The sequence below is a fragment of the Eublepharis macularius genome, chromosome 12, assembly GCF_028583425.1.
Source record: "Eublepharis macularius isolate TG4126 chromosome 12, MPM_Emac_v1.0, whole genome shotgun sequence".
In the NCBI taxonomy this organism is placed as follows: Eukaryota; Metazoa; Chordata; class Lepidosauria; order Squamata; family Eublepharidae; genus Eublepharis; species Eublepharis macularius.
Genome location: NC_072801.1, coordinates 69,426,412 through 69,442,674, shown reverse-complemented (window position 1 = coordinate 69,442,674; position 16,263 = coordinate 69,426,412). Strand labels below are relative to the sequence as shown.

Below are 16,263 nucleotides of genomic sequence, written 5' to 3'. Positions count from 1 at the left end.
GGACTTCAGTGATCATGGCGATACATCGGAAGAATGTTAGATTGTAATAGTGCAGTAGGGATTTCTCATTGCTCTGCTCCAGAAGGCTTCCTGTGGCATGGCAGAGGAAAAATGGAAGGAAAATGACAGCTGTCTGGCTAATTCCACATGGCTTACCTGAAGCCGGGACGTTGCGGAACATTGAGGATCATGCCGGAAAAAACGCAGAAGAGCGTGTTTTCTCTCGCAAAACTAGTGCGACATCACACAAAACTCGCGTGAGAAAACGTAATCTTCCGTGTTTTTTCCGTCATGATCTGCAATGTTCTGCAAAGTTCCGGCTTCAGGTAAGCCATGTGGAATTGGCCTCTGTGTGGAATCAGCCAGACTTAAATCAGTCATAACTAAATGCTGTACTTAGATAATGGCTGTCAAACTGCTAAGATCAGTAGAACTTTGCACATGCACAGTTTTGGAAAACACCTAATAAATTAAAAAAAAAATCAACTAATAAATTAGAAAAAAGAATTGGCTCACACCTGATCATTTCATTAAAAAATGATAAGTTCAAGATCAAATATATAGGACACAAAGAAAATTTCAGAAAAATTTCCATGCATGTACACAGTATTCCACCACAGCCCAGAGCAGAAGACATACAAGTTCTTCATTTCCCCCTCTTTATCATCTGCTCCCTTTTGTTCAGATCAGGTCTTATCATAGTGATGTAGCATTTAGGGAAAAAAATACAACTCAGTACTCCAGCACTGGAGGCCAAGATGGAGAAGATCTCCATGGCCACCATATACTTCCCCTTTGTGCTCAGGTAGGTTGGAACAAAGGACAGCCAGACCGTGCAAAACAGGAGCATGCTGAAGGTAATAGACTTGGCTTCCTGGAAAGTGTCTGGTAACTTCCTGGCAAGGAAAGCCACAACAAAACTGACAAAGGCCAGGAAGCCCATGTAGCCCAGGACACAATAAAACATGATGTCTGACCCTTCGTTGCATTCCACTATGATTTCTCCCCTTACGGAGTGCATGTTAAGATCAGGGAATGGGGGGAATTTGGCCAGCCACATGCTGCAAAGAACAACCTGAGTTAGGGAGCAGGCAAGGACAATGGAGGTTGTCAGTTTTTTCCCCAACCATTTCCTCATGCTGGATCCAGGCTTGGCAGCAAGAAATGCGAGAACTACAGTGAGGGTTTTGGCCAACAGACAAGAGACAGCCGCTGAGAAAACAATTCCAAATGTCGTTTGTCGAAGGAGGCACGTCGCCTTCTCGGGTCGGCCAATGAAGAGTAGAGCACAAAGGAAGCAAAAGAGGAGGGAGATAAGAAGAGTGTAGGAGAGATGCCGGTTATTGGCTTTGATGATGGGTGTGTTGTGGTACTTCATGAATATTCCGAGCACCAAAACTGTGATGAAAGAAAAGGAGAGAGAGAAAATGGACAAGCTGGTCCCCAAGGGCTCCTCATAAGACAAAAAGGTTATAACTTTCGGAAGGCACAGATCCTGTTTGTCATTTGGGTAATGATCTTCCGGACATTGAAAACAGTTGCCCAGATCTGGAAAATAAAATATCTTTTTTTTTTGAAGTTATACTTGGAAGACAATCAGTAGATAATCTCAGTAATCACTGCTTTACATTACAAGACGCTGATTGAATGTTCCTCACTCAAAACATGACATGGGCTGCTTCCACACACGTTGGATAATCCACTTTCAATACTCTTTAGTCAACATTTGAAACTGGTTTTCCATGGCCATTTCCACACACGCTCAATAATGCACTTTCAATGCACTTTCACAATCCTTTAGAAGTGGATTTTTTGTTCCACACATGGAAAATCAGTTTCAAATGTTCACTAAAGAGTATTGAAAGTGGATTATCCAATGTGTGTGGAAGCAGCCTGTGTGTTGAACAAAAAATCCACTTCTAAAGGATTGCGAAAGTGCATTGAAAGTGCATTATTCAAAGCGTGTGGAAATGGCCATAATTTACATAGTGTTCTCTTGAAATTTGCTATAGGAGGAGCAAATCTAATCCAAAATTTTAGGAACCATGTGATCTCAGTATTGTCACTGAGAATTTCTTTTCTACCTAGGTGGCTCAACATGGGAGTAGTCACGAACACTATCTCGTTAGGATGTAGTGTAATCCTTGATCTGGTTGAGTTAAATGAGGTATTATGCATATAAAAATATATTCTTGTCTCAGACTTATCAACAATCACCAGTGAAGCATGCAAAAAAACCCCAAAACCACTTTTCAAACAGTGGTAGTGCATATACATCCCGATACCCAAGTGTTTGATCATGTTAAAAAAAATGTTTGCATGTTATACACTTTGAGTCTTACCATTCTGGTTTGAAATCTTTCCTTCTGGACATGGAAGGCAATCATAGCAGCAATAGGGCTTCCCTTCTTTCTTTCTTTGATTATATCCAGAATGGCACTCCTCATTACACTGAGAAATGGGCTGAACCTGTCCAGAAATTCATTAAATGATGCACATTAATCATTTTAGATATCATAATAAAGCCATATGCTGTATTTTTGATACAGCTCAGTATAGCTTCTAAGAAAGAATTAAGCACCCTCAGATGTATTCTAGAACAATTCTGATTGTTCTAGAACAATTCTGATTGCAAACATGCTCTCTGATCCAGATGAGGCAGATCTACTTGGCGTAGGTGAGAGTATGGAGGGAAGAGATAGTTGGGAACTGTGAAGTTAAGCTAAGAATAATTCAGGGATATTGCATCTCTCTGGTCAGTCTAGAACTTGACTGATATTAGCATTGCATAAAGTGCTGATGCTCTGCTGCATTTTTTCCCCCATTTCATAATTTACATTTTCCTATTTTCACAGTTTTTGTTCCCATTTCTGCTGATGTGTAGGATCTCTTTTTTAAAATACCACTTTAAATACTACATTAACTCAATTTTTATATTATACACAACTGATAGAGAACACTGTTACAAAGCTGAAAATTGGAGAGGAAATTCACATTAAACAGAAGCAAAACCAAAAGAGGCATTAGGAATATTAAAATATCAGAATTAGAGAATTTGACAGCATCCCAATTCTCAACTAATTAAAATTTCAAATGGTGCAAAAACATAGCTTCAAGAGAGAAATTGATTTGTCATGTAATGTTGGAACCAACACCACGACTGCAACTCTTTGATAAAGATATTGGGGGGAAAGCAACTTTATCACACCAGTTGCTTCTATTATTAAAGTTCAGGTTTTTAATGTAAATTCAGCCTGTCTTTTGTGTAGATGGTCATAACTAGAGATGGGCACAATCCGCATTACGATCCAAAAAACCCCACGATAATGGCGATTGTGCGATCATGAATCAGCACATCGTGATCGGCCACAGCCAACGATCCATTGATTGGGAGGGGGGCTGGATTGGGGCTGGATCGTGCTCGGATCGGGAAGCCAGACACTCAGGCGCCAGCAATCGATTCCCCTGGCAATGGAGCCAGGGGAATGCCTCAGCTTCTGTCATCTTGGAAACCCGAATGGAAGCCCAGCTTTCCTTAATCAGCAGGGCTTCCTTCCAACCACGGAGCAGCAAAGCAGTCACCAGTTGGGAGAAGACAGCCAGGTGAGGGAGGGGGAAGGGGGTGTTCTGTAGCCACGGGCACGCCAATCTCATCCCTGCAAACCCTGATAGGCAGCTCTGACAGCCAAACACAGATGGCCAAACACAGATGCCACCGGCATCACCCACCGTTCCTGTATCACTGGGAACAGTGGGGTGCCCCTCCGCTTTTGCCTCCACGATCCACAGATTGGGAATGGGAGATGATCAGTGTGGATTGTTTATTAGGGATCGTCACTGGCGCCAATCCACAATCAGCTGGATCGTTAATTTTTTTTGGATCGTGCCCATCTCTAGTCATAACATCAAATGGTTTGTAATTTATACAACTTTGAAGGGAATTTTGGTGACTTAGAGAACAATCCTAAATAGAGTTATACCTTTCTAAGTCCATTGCATTTGATGGAAATGAGTACATAACTCATTCACTTATTAGAAAACAACATACATAGTAAAGATAAGCACAAAACAAAATACGAACCAAAGTTCAGCACAAAACAGGCCGGGTCATGATTCATGAACTGGCAGTTTGTCAGAACCCGGTTGTGACAAACCGCCATAAACTTTAGGGCAGTTTGTTTGGTTTACTTTTCAGTTTGTCACTGCAGACAGCTTGGTGCCGATCAATCAGTTTCCTAGGCAATGGGGGATGGGCTTTCTGCAGACCTTCTGCTGACCCAGAAGTGACCTTCTGCTGACCCGGAAGTGGTGCTTTGCTGGCCTGGAAGTGCCATTTTTACGAACCAAATGAACCTGTTCGCAAACCAGGGCAGGTTTCTGAAAGTTTGTGGTTTGTGATTCATGAAATGTGATGAACTGTGAACTGCATGGTTCATTTTTTTTTCTGGTTCGTGCCCATCCCTAATACATAGTAAAGAGCAATTGAGTTCCAACATCTGACTGCTTGCACTTCGAGTTGAAAATAATAGGTTCAATTTGTCTCTCTGGCAGCATACAAAAACCAGGAAAAGAGTGAAATCTATCCTATGGAAACACAGGTTCAAAATGCCACACACACACACACACACACAAACCAGAGGTAACTACAATATCAGAGGAGCATTCTAAATCATTGAAGAGAAGCTAAACACTGTTCCCTAGCAATCCTTCCTCAAAATTCAAACCAGCAGCTGCAATTTTTACTATCTTTTTTAAAGTGTAGAAGATGAATATTGCACCTTATCTAGCTCTTCCACAACAAGAATTTACTCAGTGCCTAAACAGGGAACGATTTTTAAACACTGGGAAAATGGTGATACACATTCAAAACGTGTTTGGCTCCTACCTGGTTGAAGATACTGGGCCACTGGATGGCATCCTCAGATATGGTGAACACATTTTCTGAGGGAGCATCTGGTTCGATCCTTCCAACTTTGACTCTAAGAAAAGATTGGTTTGGGAATGTCACCCAGTTAACAACATCGAATCCAGATATGAATTCCCCATTTTGGTCAAAGGAAATTTTATCTCCAGCACTGTTGTTGAAGGAGACGCTTCTCAGAAAATGGGGGAGCTAAATTGCAGTAGAGGAAATCATGAGTTTTTATTTTAAAAGACATGTGCAAAGATTTATCTTTGGGTAATCACATTTCACTTGACAAAACAACACAGGCAAGAAGAGACTCAAAAGATAAATTAAGACATGACTCAACTTGCAGACCGCCTTCAGTCACCGGGAAAGGTGACTTATATATTAATTTTTAACATATTAATATATTAATATGTTTTAATATATTTAATATGTTTTAATATATTAATTTTTAAACAAATTTATATATATATATATATATATATATATATATATATATATATATATATAAAAATAGAACCTAATGCATATGAAACCCAAAAGAGGAAAGAGAATATATAAGAATTTGTTGCAACTAGCCTCTCACTAATGTTGCCAGTTCTTAACTCAGAAAGCTCACATCTCACATTTCTACACCACCTGCAGCAATGAAGAAGATTGGATTCACCATGTTTCATGCCATGCTCTTCCCCTGGCCCCATTACCCACCTTTCATTCTTGATTTCTGCCACAAAATCGAGCAGGAGGGCAGCCCAGATCAGAGCATGACTGAGACAAAAGAGTCCTATTTCTGCCCTCCTTGCCCCGAGGCATTCCCCTCTTTAGTAAGGCCATGCCCAGATGTATGGCTGAACTTGAGGTGTGACGAACCCCAGCAAAGTGAACAAAAAAGGCTTTTGACCTTAAAGGATTAGCATTGTTATTCTTAAGAAAAGGTAATGATAAGATAGATGGGATAATGAGTTTTTAAAAAAAAATTAAGATAAGGAATAGATACAGGTTTGAATTCTGCATGTGTTGTTTATTTGAAAATATATATACTAAACAGTTTTAATTATTATTCTAACACCTTTAAAGGTTATGGTTTTTGTACTCTGTACTTTAATAATCCTTGTAGCACACAGCTTCGTATTTGTTTTAATTATCCCCTTCCTTTATCCCTCTTTTTTCGGTATTCCCTTTTTGGTATAATAAAATGTTTTTAAAGAAAGAAAAGGGATTTGAAACAAATATTATAGCACGTGACTAATAGGAGTGGCATTATAAAAATGGGGCAGAATTAATACACAGTAATATTCACAAAGAAGGAATATGGCCCGGAAACAACAAAGCTCCCTTATGTGACTGCCTGATGGGATTCTCATTCTTAGGCCACATTCACCTTGCTGTAGGTGAGGTTAGGTTGAGTGTGATAGGTGGGGGTACTGAGGTGGCAGGAACATAAGGGGGGCATACTTGGCTGATAGCATCACTTCTGGCATGACTCAGAAGGAATAATGTTGCAGTAGGGCCAATTTTTTACTGCCTGGGCAAATGCATAACATTTTTGCCTTTTGTGGCAGATGGGCTTCCTCATGGCCTCCAAGCAGCTTCTTCTTCAGCCTTAGGCCCAGGATCATGTCTTGACAGACTAGAATTTTTCTAATTTTTCTATGACAGACTAACCTAGCTTTGCAAATACTCAGGGCTTTTTTCTGGGAAAAGAAGTAGTGGAACTCAGTGTGTTGCCCTTGGAGAAAATGGTCGCATGGCTGGTGGCCCCACCCCCTGATCTCCAGACAGAGGGGAGTTTAGATTGCCCTCCGCACCACAGCCTCTGTCTGGAGATCAGGGGGTGGGGCCACCAGCCATGTGACCATTTTCAAGCGGTTCCGGAACTCCGTTTCACCACATTCCAGCTGGAAAAAAGCCCTGCAAATAATGATCTTTCACACCATTAGACGTAGTAATCCTGGTAATAGTGAAAAATCATAGTCTAGCCAGACAAGGAATATTCAAGTCCACAATAATCTTAACTTGAGCAAGAACTTTAGTGAATGTCTGTATTATGGCAGTTGTTCTTTGATGCCTAACCTCCAGACAGAGTTATAATCTGTTGCTCTAGACAGATATGGAGAACCCTTGTAGGGTTCCACAAATCATAATCTTATCCCCCATGTAATTCAACTTCTACGTAAAGACTTTAGGAGAACTTTAGGGTGTCATGCAGATGACACCCAGCATATATCTTGTTATCCAAATATCCTGGTGATGCCATACAGGTACAGCTTGGCAGCTGTTGTGAACTGACTGAAAGCACACAAATTGAAATTGAATCCAAGGCTTTTGGAGAACTCATTTGTAACTATGGCTTTAATATTCAGATGACAACTGAAATTGAAGCCAGACAAAATGGAAGTGACATTGGTTGGAAAAGCGGAGATCCTGAAGTCCATCGTGCTTCTCACCTTTGATGGGGTTCAGTTGACCCTGACTGACTCAGTTAAGAGCCAAAGGGTTATACTAGATCCAGCACTACTGCTAGAGAAGCAAGAAAATGCAGCCGCAAAAAAGGCCTTCTTCTAACTCAGGTTAGCCTGAAAGATGGCCCCCTATCTTGACACAGCCTATCTGGCCACCTAGATTTATAGCACAGTAACAAGGTGACTATAATACTGGAATGCATTCTGCATAGGCCTCCACTCAAAGCTGACTCAGAGAATCCAGCTGGTGCAGAACGCTGAAGATTGTTTACTCTACGTATTACATATGTAGAGCATACATATTACTCCCATTCTGCAGTCACTCCATTGGCTTCCCATCAGTTACCAGGCTCAATTCAAGATTATGAATATCACATTCAAAGCCCTTTATGGTCTCAGCCTCTCATAACTCTGCAAATACCGCCATAGCATCTTGGTTCATCTTAACAGGTCTACCTACAGAAGCCACCCTGCAGTTGGGTAAAATCAACAGCTGCCACACATGTGCTTTCTCGGTGGTTGCCCTCACCTTATGGAATGGTTTGTCTGAGGAGGTCAGGAAAGCTTCCACTCTCCTGGCTTTCCAGAAATTATGCAAGACTGAATTATTCAGGAGGGATTTCTACCCAGATCATAGGGATGTATTGTAAGAAGTCACTCAGGCACATGCATTGGTACTGACAGGGACGATATGCCACTCTGTTGGATATTGTCTGCCTACTAGTGAGTTTCCAGATTGCTAAACATGCCATGTAAATTAGTAATGCTTGATTTAGAAAGATTTCATTTCTATGCTTTGGCTTTATGCTTGTTTTTTTTTTTAAATTGCTATTATACCTTATTGTATGTGTTTCCCTGAATGTCCTGACTGTTCTTCATTATTGTGCTTTGTTCAATGACTGTTCTAGATGTTGACTATATTGTATTCTCACTTGTGCTATGTAATCTTTTTTGGATCTCAGTGAGAAATGTGGATTACAAACAGCCAGCCATCCAGGCAGGCAGGCAGGCAGGCAGATTTCTCAGGATGTTACCTGCCACAGCTGCCAATTTTGACGTGTCCCTTCCCCTCCATCCTTCCCAGGTACATGCTTGGATTTCGATGAATGCATGGTCTGCAAAGCATGTGCCACTGCGTACACCGCGTTGTAAGTGCTGTAGCTGTGGGCAGTCATGCTCATTTCAAAGACAGAGCTAGGAAGGGCCTCCAGCTTCTCAGTCCCTGTGCACATTTCTTCAACATTCTTGTCTAACACAGTGCAGATTCCCCTAACCTTTCTGTCAGGAAAGAAGCAGTTAAATGCATGTTCCCAGAAGTCCCCGATAAAACCATCCACTTTTTGAATGGAAGGGTGTCTGAGACAGAGAAATTTCTGGAATCCTAGCATGTCCTTGGAGTGAACTGCAAAGGATAGAGCACCATGGATGAAGTCTACGTCCCAAAGTCTTTGATAGGCGTCTGACGTGAAGTCCATCTGGGCTGTCATGATCCAGACTTTACCTTTTGTCTTCACTGGTAACTCCTCAAATTCTGCATAATGGAGTAAACTTCTCAACCTCATTGTGGTCTGAAATTCACCATGAAAAACCACCACAGTAGCAGTGCTTCTCATGACAACGTGGCATAGCTCGATTTCTTCATTTACGTATTTTGTGATGTCAATAGTGGAACTCATTTTTGGTAATGATTGTATGAAGTCAAAGCAGATTCCATTTTGGGAAAACATGGGAAGTACATTGTGTATAAATGTTTTTTCAATGTCGACATCCAGATAAATCACTCCAATCCATACCCACCGGAAATACCGTAATAACCGGAGAAGGCCATAGTACTGATGAGCCCCATTGGGGAACATCCAGTGGAAGAAAACATCTTCTGCTTTGTTGTTCACATCTGGAGTAGAACCATAAATGAGCTAAACAGAAGAGGAGGGGGGAAAGGTGAAAGAGAGCAATATTTCCTAAATATTTGTGTTTGTGTTTAGCTAAACATTTGCAAAATACAGTGCTTCAGAACAGCTGTCAAAGTGATGGAGATTTCTGCAAGTCTTTATTGAGCATTTATGAACCTGGAGGGTTTTTTTTAAAATTGCAATTTATGTCAGTGGAATATTTATGTCAAATATAAAACAGTTAGAATCCCTGGATAAGAGTCAGAAGACGACATGGAATAGAACAGACTTAGTCTCATGCTGGTCTCAACAATGCTTCATGGCTGAGTGATGCACAGGGCTTAGGAGAACAATGGAAACCGCACCAAGGAAGAGCAGTTTCCATTTGTGTACTTTTTGGATGCCTGTTGAGAAACTTGCCGTAAAGATTGCCCAGTGTGATTGGCTTGTTCTCACTCTATGAAGCAATATGAAAAACACGATCAGGAAAAAAAACGATAAAAACGATATTCTTCATCATTGCTTTCATCATTGCTTTCATATTACATATTTGCAAATAAAGTGTGTGATTTGAAGTCTGTTTTGATCTTTCCTTATAGCAGCTACTTCAGCTTATACATCAAATATTCTGAACTATAATGCTTGAGATGAGCTCCCCAAAACACATTACTCTTTGCTGAATATGGCACATATTTTACACCCATATCTAAACTATGATGTCTTACAGACAGCAGTTTCTCAGTTTCAGAGGAGTTTGAAAAGATGCATCTAATGTGTTATCATCTCGAGGACCAAAGATCTGAAGGTGAAGAAAAAAGCGACTATATTGTCGAAGGCTTTCATGGCCGGAGGACAAGGGTTGTTGTGGACACTGAGAGATCTCTGTCTTTTGGTGCTACACCTCTGAAGATGCCAGCCACAGCTGCTGACGAAACATCAGGAACTACAATGCCAAGACCACGGCTATACAGCCCGGAAAATTCACTCCAATCAAAAAAAGAGGCTGTTGAAAGGGACAGTGAATTGAATCCAGCCAACTTTTTAACTCAGTCTCAACAAATTCTATCCTTTCCTACATCTCCCATCTCACCACTCATAGCTTCTGTCCTTGCAGATCCCATGAACCCCAATAGAACCTTCCTTTGTCACAAGCAGAAAATCTGGCTTGATCAAACCCAGCTTTGTAATGGTGGGGGTGGGGGTGGTGGAGGTCTTTAATTATACTCACAGATTTTGCAACTGACTTCAGCATTCTAGCTGTGACAAAATACTATGTCCTGACGGTAATAGAGGTCAGCTGGTATTACCCAAGACTCTAGATGGGGTCCAACCACTTTTCTGCTGCTTAATATGGGAGGAGGAGTCCCATACATCATCAAAACTTCTGTACTGGGAATCATGAGAATGATTTGGTCAAAGTCAAAATCTGAAGTAAAGAGGAGAACTGGATAAGACTGAGTGAAAAAGCTGCCTGGATCCCACTTGTGTTAAAAAAGATTTAAAAGTGACCATGGGCTATGAAGTTCAACATATCTGTGAGCAGGAAGTAGCCTAGAAAGTCCAACACAGCCATGTTTAACTTCAAGAGAGTCAAGTTCTCAGAGTCAGAGGGTCCAACCTCTGCAGAATGCATTGCTTGGTGGTTGTGAAAACTTCCACACTGGGGCCAAAATTACCAATTACATATCTATGCTGATGGCATTTGGACAAACAATGGCAGACCAGTTGACTTAGAATGCAACGGCATTCAAAAAGGTAAATTCCATGCTTGGGATTGTAAGGAAAGGGGTGGTAATAAAACTGCCACTACAATACTGACTTTTGCGAGTGCCTGGTGCAGCCTCATGTGGAATACTGCTTTATAGTTCTGCTGCCACATCTCAACAAAGATGCTGAAGGGCTGGGAAAAGTACAGAAAAGAGCCACCAAATGCTAATGCAAGTATTTCTCTGACTAATTTGTCACTAAAAAATCCTCCATGCTCCCAGGTGCTGGCATTTCCCTTTCTCATTCTTCTTTCATCCCTACAGTCTTTTGTCATTTCAAATTCTCAGAGACAGGTAAATTGACCCTTTACAATAGACCTTCCTCAAAAGCATCAGTCCTTTAATCTCACCAAAACATGAAACTCATAGTCATAGGAACAAACTAAACGGTTGGTAGTTCTGTGACAATCATATGGAGAAATGTAACTTTTAAACCTTGATTTATTCCAATTCTGGTTCCTTCCATCTAATTCCATTCCATTCTATTGGTAGAGATCAGGAGATGTTCTGCTTTCTCATTTGGGGAGAAGGGGAATTAAAAACTGATTTAAAAAAAAACATTGGACAATTATTCCAATAACAACAACAACAACATTTGATTTATATACTGCCCTTCAGGATGACTTAACACCCACTCAGAGTGGTTTACAAAGTTTGTCATTATTATCCACACAACAAAACACCCTGTGAAGTGGGTGGGGCTGAGGGCCAAGCTACACATGACGAATGACACTTGAACGGCAAGTGGATTGAGTGGAGGGCAAGTGAACAGAGAGAAATACACTTGCTGTTCAAGTGTCATTCGTCATGTGTAGCTTGGCCCTGAGAGAGCTAGAAGCTGTGACTAACCTAAGATCACCCAGCTGGCTTCAAGTGGAGGACTTAGGAATCAAATTCCGTTCTCCAGATTACAGTCCCATGCTCTTACATTACATCAAACTGGCTCTCCAGTGTGCAAATGCCTCATTCTATTTGAAATGGTATAGGTATAGACTGAAGTGGTAGACTGCAGGAAAAACGCTACTTCATTTTGATGTGTACATTAGATTTTCATAAACCTAAAGTAACGTATGAACATAGTTTCAATAAATATGGTGATGTTCTCCAATCCCATACTGGTAGCCTATACATGAGTGAATGAATACACACAAGCTATTTTTTTCCATCAGACTTCTGAACAAACTTACAGAATTGTGTTTCTTCATCTGAATCAAGCAAGGTATCCTTTTGCACTTTAATCACACCTTTTCTGTCATCAGACCTCAAAAAGTGTGCCTCAAAGCTAAGGGAAGTAAGGATAATTTCTTCACACATGCAATGAACACATCTTACTTGTGGAATCTTGTACATGCACAGGATGGTTGCCATATGAAGATAGATATTGGAGTTGGGTCCCCCAATAACTGCTACTGGATTGTTCTGTGTGTCACATTTATAGTTCGGGATGAATCTGTCCTGTGTGGAGAGAAGTTCCATGGAGGCTTGGATGGTCTGGACTGGATGGAAATAGTTGTTATAGATGTCAAATCCCAAGGTGATGTTGGGTAAAAGCTGAGGATTCTCACTGATTTCCTTTACTGCAAATACCAAGGCCAGGATGTGCTGGTAGATCTGAGTCATTACCCTGCAATAAGAGTTTTATTCTGCACCACAGTCCATCAGAGTCAGAAAATAACATTAAGAGTGTTGGTGTTAATTCTGCGATTGCTAACAACATCAAAGTAAAATATTGTCTTTCTTGCAGGTGGAACGATTTTTGCTCACGGAGTGCAAAATCCCTGCCCTCCCTCCTGTGACGGCCTGAAATGCCCACCAACCAATTCTATTCCTCAAGTCTCCCCTGTCTCTCAGGAACACTTTTGGAGGGGACATTCCAGGCTGTTGTCAGGGAGAGAGGCAAGAACATTATGCTCCGCAATTAGCAATCCTTCTGCTCATGGAAAAACTTGTGAGTTTCTAAGCCATTGTTTTGCCCCAATCCAGGGAAGTATGAAGTTGATTTGAAAGACTCACATAGAATTGGATTTTCTGTAGGCGGAATGAAGCTTTCCTGTCTCCCTCATCTCACTGCAGCCCCCTGACCTCTATAAAATGAGGGATTGGGAAACCTGAGGAATGACATGAGAACCTGTAGTGGGAAGCAGGCAGTAGTGGAAATTGCTAGTTTAGTCTGTGCCTAGCTCACTGTGAAAGCTATGAGTTACCACACAAGCCCATGTATGCACAGCATTCAAAGCCATCTTCAAATGTGTGTTAATTTTCTGCTTGATATACACTATTCATTCAAGTAGCATTGCAACTAGTAAGAGTAGCAGTAAGTAAGAAGGTTTAATTGTATATGGCCAAAGGCCGTCGCAATAGAAAGTTAAAAACAGTAAAAATAGAAATCTATCTTACAAGCATAAAATACAGTTATTAAAATAATAAAAATAAAATACAATTAAAATGGGACCTTATGGGGAAATTATGGGACAGTTATGGGAAAATTAGGTTTCTAAGACATTGCAACTAGTGTTATCAGTAATCCTGATTATGAAAATTCTTTCCTAAAAAGCCAGGGATTTCCTGCCCCGTTGAAACCAAAGAACAGGACTGGTTTGCTGAGAAAGTTATCTGAACAAATATTTTATATTTTATTTAAGAGTGCCAGTGCAGAGTAGCAGTTAGACTATCCATTTAATATTTGGGAGGCCATGGCTTTGCCATGGGAGTTTAATATGTAAGTGTAGGCCATTAATTCTTCTCTTAGGGTTGTTGTAATAATGAGAAAATGGAAAAGAGAAGAAAAACTTTTTAAGTTATTTTGGTTTCCTTTGGGAGAGAAAAAATGCTTCACATAAAAGATATTTTTATTCCTTCTCTCTATGATACTCTTAAGGTTCCCCTTCATGATCAACCAAATTTAATAAAATCTAACTTTAAGAGACTCAAAATGCATCAAATAACATCAGCATCATTAAAACAAATGGGTAGCAGCAACAGGCAACGAATGATCTACAGGAACAGCATCATTATCCCCAAATGAATGAACATACAAGCAGCACTAACTCAAATGAGAAAGGTACAATGATTTGGGGTTTCTCCCCCTACAAATTAAGTCCTTACAGAGAGCCATGAAAGGATTGGAAGGAAGGATTATTTTTAAAGGTTATTGGTCTGAGAAGCGTAAAGATCTGAGAAATAATGCCACCGATGATGAAGTCTCCTGATCGATAGTATTTGTGACAAATAGGATGGGGACCACTGATGCGACACTGAACAGAATGAAATCTGCTTCCTGCTTGGGGCAGCAGTACAAGTAGCAACACTAAGAATACCATCATCTTGCACAGAAATCTTCCACTGAGACGCAAATCTGCCTCTCTCCACATGTTCGTTAGAGTTTCCATGAAAACCACAATCTGTCTAGAGTGGTAATTAGGACAGTACAATGCAAATGTATCAATTATCAGTCTGACAGAGAGTCTGCCTCTCTATAAGTCCTTCTCTAAATGGGAAGGGTATATTAAAAGCATTCTTCATTCATGGTTTATAATTTTCCTAGTGGTCACTAGAACTCCCTAAGGGTGTTGAAGAGTAGAAGCATCCATGGGGAATTAGATAATCGCAGAGACGGATATCTTAAACACAGCTTCAGCTTCTCTGCACCACAGGAGAAGAAAATATGTTTACAGCTTCTCCGGAAAAGTCTCACATAGCCCCCAGAGAGTTATCCAAATGCATATGGCTTGTGGGGGGGGGGGAGGATTATTCGAAAAGGAGTCGTTGTGGGGAGAAAAAAAGAAAAGAAATAAATTCAAAAGGAAGAGATTTTACGAGATAATTAGTTGAAGAGCTGGACTGAAATTTAGCACACACATCTGAGTCATATTTGTAAAGCAAGGTTAATTTATAATTTAAAAGTTTTTTTTCAAAAGTTATCACAAGCAAACAAATATTTCCCAGTTTGTCTTATCAAGCGTAGAAGTATGCCCTGTAATTTTTTTCAACTGTGCTAAATTTGAATCAGTCATTGGTGTTTAGACTGATAACTAAATCAATTGCAATAAAAGGGAAAAAAAGTTCCCTGAATTACCTCAACACAGGAAAAGTATGCAGAGATGCATTGACGAGTAGTTGCTCTATCACCCAAGGGAATGGGGCACAAGGCTCTTTTAAGGACAAGACAGTGCAGGGCCGATCGTCTTATGCAGCAAAGCGAATGATCAGCTCTTAGGGATTTTCTTGCTCACATGAGCAACAGTAAATGATCTTTAGGCTTCTCAGACCAATAACCTTTACAAATAATTGTTCCTCATTTCAGGACAGACTTTTAAACAATTTTATTGCATGAGAAAAACAGCAAAAAAAATTACTCTTACAACAATGTTCCTCTTATACATCTCACTATAATGTGTCACATTATCCTGGGAATGAAAGATGCATTAATAGACTGAATCATGGGTTACATATTTATTATTTAGAATGTTTCATCTACCGCTTTAGAGGAAAACATCCCTAAAACAATTATAGATGTTCTTTGTACGGGGTGGGAGATTGAAAACAGCTGCTTCTGCTGGCTTTGTTCAGACCATCCAACACTTCTCCAAATCTTGGATAGGTAGCAGAACTCTTCTTTGCTATTTATGACCCACAAATGTGGTGGTACACCTCTCAATACGTGCGCCTATCACGTGGGTATTTTAAAGAGCTGCTGGAATGCCATTCCGGGTTGTTCCGGCTCAAAAAAAGCCCTTGTCATCAGCATAACGTCTGATCGGCCTTAGGTATCAGTGAGCCTTCAGATCCCAACAACAGCTCCAAACCAGGACCCTTCCTAAGTCATAACAGTCCCTTCAGCACTGTGAAGCTGCAAGATTGCCCTATCAGCCTCTCTGTCCCAAAAGCTGTGCAAGATGTACCAATCATGCCAATTTCCGCAATGAAATACTTAAGTTCAATCAGAATGGTGACTTTGAATGGGTGGGATAGAACTCCCTTGGTGTGGTCAATTTAGAAATGAGAATTAAAAGGAAAATCTTAACCAGCATCACTGGTGCCTAACTGCAGTAGAAAAGAGTAAAAATCCAGTAGCACTTTTAAGGTTAACAAAATTTGGGGTAGGGTATGAGCTTTTGTGAGTCATAGCTCACTTCAGATACAGCTAGAATGTGAATCCATGTGGCCTTATAACTTGGAGAGTGGAATAATTTCCGATGCCGAATGACAATAGCAAGTAAATGAAAATAGCGAGT

At 40.5% G+C, this 16,263-nt stretch overlaps 1 protein-coding gene across 1 annotated transcript; it reads right to left on the bottom strand.

Annotated features, from left to right (window-relative positions):
* Positions 1–646: 646 nt before the first annotated feature.
* On the bottom strand, positions 647–12,649 carry LOC129339693 (vomeronasal type-2 receptor 26-like). The gene is made up of 4 exons (XM_054994273.1): positions 12,362–12,649; positions 8,406–9,287; positions 2,343–2,469; positions 647–1,548 (listed from the first exon to the last, which is right to left on the bottom strand). The coding sequence occupies exons 1-4, from the start codon at positions 12,647–12,649 to the stop codon at positions 647–649; spliced, it is 2,199 nt and encodes a 732-aa protein (XP_054850248.1).
* Between the last annotated feature and the right edge of the window lie 3,614 nt (positions 12,650–16,263).